Source organism: Cannabis sativa, chromosome 4 (assembly GCF_029168945.1).
Source record: "Cannabis sativa cultivar Pink pepper isolate KNU-18-1 chromosome 4, ASM2916894v1, whole genome shotgun sequence".
NCBI classification, from domain to species: Eukaryota; Viridiplantae; Streptophyta; class Magnoliopsida; order Rosales; family Cannabaceae; genus Cannabis; species Cannabis sativa.
In genome coordinates this window covers 18,577,889-18,584,121 of record NC_083604.1, presented here as the reverse complement: position 1 = coordinate 18,584,121, position 6,233 = coordinate 18,577,889, and the positions used below count along the sequence as shown (strand labels likewise).

At 27.0% G+C, this 6,233-nt stretch overlaps 1 protein-coding gene across 1 annotated transcript; it reads right to left on the bottom strand.

The window, feature by feature from the left end:
* Nucleotides 1-4,080: 4,080 nt before the first annotated feature.
* On the bottom strand, nt 4,081-6,233 carry LOC115712111 (uncharacterized). Its single transcript, XM_030640346.2, has 6 exons — nt 5,835-6,233; nt 5,598-5,730; nt 5,408-5,508; nt 5,142-5,295; nt 4,882-5,049; nt 4,081-4,407 (listed from the first exon to the last, which is right to left on the bottom strand). The coding sequence occupies exons 1-6, from the start codon at nt 6,029-6,031 to the stop codon at nt 4,273-4,275; spliced, it is 888 nt and encodes a 295-aa protein (XP_030496206.1). The 5' UTR covers nt 6,032-6,233; the 3' UTR covers nt 4,081-4,272.

Here is a 6,233-nt window from a genome sequence, read left to right as displayed (position 1 = left end):
TCGTATTATTGACTTTGCATCGTTGACCAGACACGAGATCAATAAAAAAAAAATTATATTGTATAACAAAATATGTATACTAATAACCCACAATAATCCATAAAAAAAACATAACTTTAATACAAAAATAATTTTAAGAAAACTAATATAGATATACCATGATATCTAAGTGATATGCTTTTAAATATTTTTTAAAAATATAAATTTAATATATAATTAAAAATGTTAGAACCATACAAATTTTATGTGACAAAAGATAATTTAAGTAATAAAAAATGTGAAAAGAGCATTTCTGTGTAAATTTTAAAATAAAGATATTTACTTACATAATAATGTATTTTTGGGTCATTTATTATAATTTTCTAACTAAAATTAGATAGATATGAAAAATAATGTGTGGAAATGAATGAAGTTTATATAATGTGTAAAAATATGGCTTTTATACCAATAAAATAATATGGTAAAAGTTTTTGCAAAAAAAGTTAAAAAATATGACAAAAATAATTTAGTGTAACTAGTGACGTTTTAGGCTAACTAGATAACTAGATACCTCCTTAAGATAACGAGGACTATTTTTTTTTTATCTATATATTTTAAATTTTTTTTTCATGAAATAACTTTTTTTTTTTAAAAAAAAAAAAAAATCATATTTTATAAATTTTTACCATAAAAATAAAAACTCAAATAATATTGGAGTTCCTTCATCTTTTTTCTTCTCCATGTATATTCATGTATCCATTTATAAGCAAATGCATGAGGATGCATCTAACTATATATATATATATATATATATATAAATATATATGGGTTACATTTTTATTGTAACCATATGGTTACATTTTTTTTGACCTGCAATAGCAGGTTAACAATAGGTAAAAATTCCATTTTTAGAATTAATTAATTATAATTAACTATTTTTTAAGTAATTAAATAAATATTTAACAAAGACCTATTTTAGCAATTAAAATTTTTAAATAATTTTTTTTTATTTATATATAAATCCCTTGATTTAATTATTTTAACCATTAACCTATTTAATTATAATATTTACACTTTTTTTTTCAAAAATTTTAATAATCGTATTGTTTGAAGTGTTTTCTTTTTTTTAAAAAAAATATTATAATTTGGACGGATACTATTATATATTATAAGATTGATTATGTTTTAAATATTACAGTAATATTTTCTTTTATTCAAAATAGAAAAATATCACTTTTTTTTTAAAAAAAAAATTCAGTATAATTCCAAATTATATTAAAAAAAGCTAGAATCATAATATCAACTCTAAAATTTTTGTTTAAAATAAGGATTGCTTAAATTTATAGCTTTTAATCAAGCGAAATTTAGGCCAAATGACATTAATTTGATTTTATTTGCTTTGACTCCAATTATATTAATGTATTTTATACGGCTTGATTTTTCAAACTTTTATTAATAGGTATACCAATTGTTTGATTATACATTTCACTATTCAATAAGCTTTATTTCATTTTCTTTCTATGTCAGAACTTTTTTTTTATTTATTTAAATATACATCAAAACTTATACGTAATATTCTAAACAACTGAATTTTAATTTTACATATAAACAATTTTGTTGTCTTAATACATTAGAAAATTTTTTAATTTCTAAAGAAAGTGATATTTTTAATGATTGCCACGTTCTTCAATTCATTCATGTGCACCACTTGTGTGTTTCTATTTTATAGCTTATACACACAACACACAACACACACTACTCACTTCCACCTTATTACAATTTTATTAGTGCCAACCACAAAATTACCATTATACTCTTTGTACCTTAATGTATCTAGTTAACTAAAATTTAATCAAATAAGATTTATTATAACAACAAAATTTATAATTTACTTAAACATTTTTTTTTAAATTTAAAAGTAATTAAATAGCGAATCGTATTCTCACAATTTTTTTTTTTATAATAGTTTTAAATTTTCATAAATAAAATTAATTTTAGGTATAATATTGAAAAGATCCCATTAATCAATCCATTTAATTTAAATTCTATAATTAAAAAAAAAAAAGAAAACCAAAATCTTATAATAATGAATTAAACCAATTCTTTTCTTGGGACCATGCTCAAGTCTATTGGGTGTCCAATTCTTTGTCCATTGTTTCCTGCAAGTTCAGCACATCATTATTTGCTTTATGTGGCAATTAAAATTTTTGTTTAGTTTCTATCTAGGTTTATGAATTTCAATACCCAAGATATTTTTCCCCATTTTTCCATTATTAATGTTAATATGGAAGGTGTGGTTACAAATTGTTGAGATTTCACTAAGTTCCTTTGTTTGCGCCCATGTTCCATGAGATTTCACTCATTGACATCTGTTTAATTTCATATTAACCTATTTTACAGTATGCTTTTGTTGAGATTTCATTAAGTCCCTTTTTTTTTTTTTAATTTGGGTGTATAAGTAAAAAAGAAGGTGATGAAAAGAAATAGTTAGAGCATGAAGAGAGAGAGAGAGAGAGAGAGAGAGAGAGAGAGAGAGAGAGAGAGAGAGAGAGAGAGAGAGAGAGAGAGAGAGAGAGAGAGAGAGAGAGAGAGAGAGAGAGAGAGAGAGAGAGAGAGAGAGAGAAAGAGAGAAAGACAAAGAAGAAAGAGGAGGAGATAGAGAAAAAAAATTTCTACCGCAGTACTGACTAAAAAAATAAATTTAATTTTCTTCAAAAAAAAAAAATAAATTTAATTATAAAAGCTTTGTTTAATAACACATTTTCTAAAAGAAGTGTGGTGATTGGTGACACGTTGGCTCGGAATAATAAAATTTTAATTATCAAGTTATATGTGTATAATTTTAAATTATTAAGAGTTTTGTTGTAAAAATTAAAATAATTTAAGTGTAAAAAAATAAATTGCTAAAAGATCCTTATTTAATAATAAATTGCAATAAATTAATTAATAATAATACTTAATTTAATTTTAAAATATAATTAATTTTAATTAAAGTTTTAAAAGGAAATAAATTAACAGGTTAATATCAGGTTACAGGTCATTTTTTTTTTATTTTATTTAATTTCCAAATTAATCACAACCATTTAATACTGATCCAATGGCTAAAAAAAACGTAACCATGATGGTTACAATAAAAATGTAACTATTAGAACCTCCTCCATATATATATATATATATATATTTGAAAAGAAAATAGAAATATCTATTAATATGTAAATAAGATAAAGTCCATTACATGATGATATCACTCAAAGAGCAGACTCAATAATAATAAGCTAACCAAATTATTTACAATAATCAAGAAAGAAATCCTAACAATATCTTCAACAAAATGACAATTAAGTCTCCAACTCTGAAGTATCAAAAAAATGTGTAGAATGTTAAGTTTCCAACTTAAATGAACCAAAGACAAAACAAATCTATCAATGATTATCAACCAAAAAACTTCTCCAACCAAAAAACTTCTCCAAAATATTAAACAATAACAATCCTATTATTCAAACGAAAATAAAAGGAAATAATACGATCAATCATGCAAGCTGGCCAAAGTAGTTTGACTAATTCTCTCATAAAGTTAAAAAAAAAAAATAATTAAATCAAAAGTTATAACTCTTTTAGTAGCGGTTATAGTTTTAAGAACATCTTTAATAGAACACTATAAAAATAATATATTGCCATTTTTTAACCTATTTTAATAAGAACATTATTATTGAGTATTATTTAGAAATGACACTTTACAATTAATTAGCAATATTTTTTAAAATTTATTTAATTAATTTATATAAGATCTAATATATAATTATATTAATAGTGATATAACACTTTGAAAGATTTTAGGCCCTATTAGTATCTTTTAGCATTATTCTTTCGATAAAATTATGAATAGATTCTAATGCAAAATGTGTCAAAATTAATACAAAATAAGCATAAATTTTACACCCTCTAGTTGACATTTACAAGGAGCCAGCCTCCACGTCCAATATTGGGAATCCAACATATGTTTCTTCCTTTTTGTTGGGTTCATAGTAATGCATTATTTATTTTGAGTGATCTAATAAGACACCCCCCTTTTCAAATTGGATTGAAGCATTTGAATATGAATTTGTAAAAAAATATCCCACACATAACTAAGGGGCTTTATTTTATTCATTTTTTACGGGGCATATCTTTATAGTAAATAATACACATATCTTTATAGTAACATAGCAATGCCCAACCCAATTTTGGCATGAAATTAGTAATAATTAAGAAAATGGTGAAATGGAATTAAGTTAAAAAGGGACATGATCATAATTATTGATTATGGGGAGAAGGAGAGGCAGTAGTAAAATGGTCTCTGTAGGAGAATAAACGTATGGCATTTTGATAGCTTACTTCAGCAACTTCCTCTCTGCTCATCTCTATCAAAGATGCAACGTAAGTAAGCACCTGAAAAAAAAAATGTTATACAAAAAACCATACGCATCAATAACAAACTCTACTTCAAAATATTTGGTGTTTGCAATTGTATTTACTTTCAACTAAAAATAAAAAGTACAGGAACAATCTTAAACTAAATCAATAATGAAAAGTTTTAAAAGATTAGAGTTTGTTCTCTTTTTCTATCTTAAATAAATATTAGGGGTGTTGAAAATCATAGGGTTCCATCTCAAAACTACCTTAATTCTCTATCATTGAACCGTATCATAGGTGCGGATCGGATAGGATCAGTTGTCCGCAAAGGATATGGATCTGATACCATGTTGAGAATCATGGGTTCTATCTCAAAACCAATTGACAATGAGTGAAGTAGCCCATGTTCTTATATATGGCTCAATTCCTTACCATATTTATTCTATGTGGGAAAATATGCACAATAACGGGAAACAAAAGGTGTAGATAAAGAAGAAAACACTAACTTACATGGAGTATGTTTGCAGGGTGATTAAGTGTTGATACATCTGTTTCAGCAGTAGCACTGGAAATGGAAGAAGATTCTCCTTCAACAAGATACAATGGTTCTGAGGCAGGGATAGGTTTCGGAAGTGCATCGGGTGCATCAGTCTCCAGCAAAATCCTCTCATAAGGCACCTGTGGAATAGGTAAAACTAAAGATGGAAAAAAAAGAAAAGCAACCCAAAAAGGAGTAATCAATTACAATGATTGAAAAGCTGAGTGATCACCTTCTTGAGCATCTTCTTTGCCTTTTTCTCTTGCAAAGACATAAGAAATCCAGAGAATGAAAAATAAGCACCGAGCTTGGCGAATTCCGGGACCATCTCAGCTGAACCTAAGTAGGAATGAAGAATAACACCAGCAGGGAAAGGGCCCATACGCCTAAGAATTCAACAACAACAAAAATCATCAGCTCAGAGCATTATTATTACATTAGTCATCAGATCATTTCCAAAGTGGAAAGGAATAAGAAGCCATTAAGAAGCATACATACTGCATTATCGGAAGAAGGTCACCAAAAGCCCTGACACAATGGACTGAAGCAGGCCTATTCAAGTCTTTGGCAAGTTGAAGCTGCTGCTCAAATACTTGAACCTGAATACAAATTCTAAATTGGAAAATCAAATCCTTAAAATAAGAAAAATGTTCTTCCTTTTCAAGCAAACATGAATCCAAACCCGAACCTGATCGACAAAATCAATTAGCTTTCCTTTTGAACCTTTGTCCAATCCAATCTCCCCAACAGCAGCATCAGGAGTGGAATCAAACATTTGTTTCAATGTGTCAAACCAATTGGGAGTCCTTTCTTTAACAAACCTAATATACCACCAAATCAACAACACAAATGATATATACATAAATATATGAAGAACAATAATAAATTGAACCAAAATACAAAGAAAGAAAGAAAGAAAACACACCAGGGATGGACACCAAAGGAAGGAATAATAGAAGGGTAAGATTGAGAAAGTTGTTTAACCAAAGGCCAATCATTCTCAGAGACCCCATTAACAGCAAAAGCATCAACTCCAACTTCATGGGCTTTGGCTATTAACTGAGGAAGCTTGCTCAATATTCTGGGGTCTTGCAAGTGACAGTGAGCATCAAACACCTTCATTCTCTATATCCGAATCCCAAATTTCAGAAGGATAATATGTATTATCGTTCTGCAAATCATACATATATATATATATAATATACTGCATCAAAACTCAATCAAGCCCAAAATTATATAATGACGAAAGGAGAGATAAGGAAATAAACATCGGAAACTTCACAACTCAAAAGGAAAGAAGGGAAAAGCACCGCTTCAGTCCTGA

Bases quoted from the DNA above. Each gene is read 5' to 3' on its own strand.
- LOC115712111 (XM_030640346.2), bottom strand. From the start codon at position 6,031: ATGAAGGTGTTTGATGCTCACTGTCACTTGCAAGACCCCAGAATATTG. The intron at 5,731-5,834 runs GTGTGTTTTCTT...GTGGTATATTAG, and splicing joins TCCTTTGGTGTCCATCCCTG to GTTTGTTAAAGAAAGGACTC. The intron at 5,296-5,407 runs GTATGTATGCTT...TTGAATTCTTAG, and splicing joins GACCTTCTTCCGATAATGCA to GCGTATGGGCCCTTTCCCTG.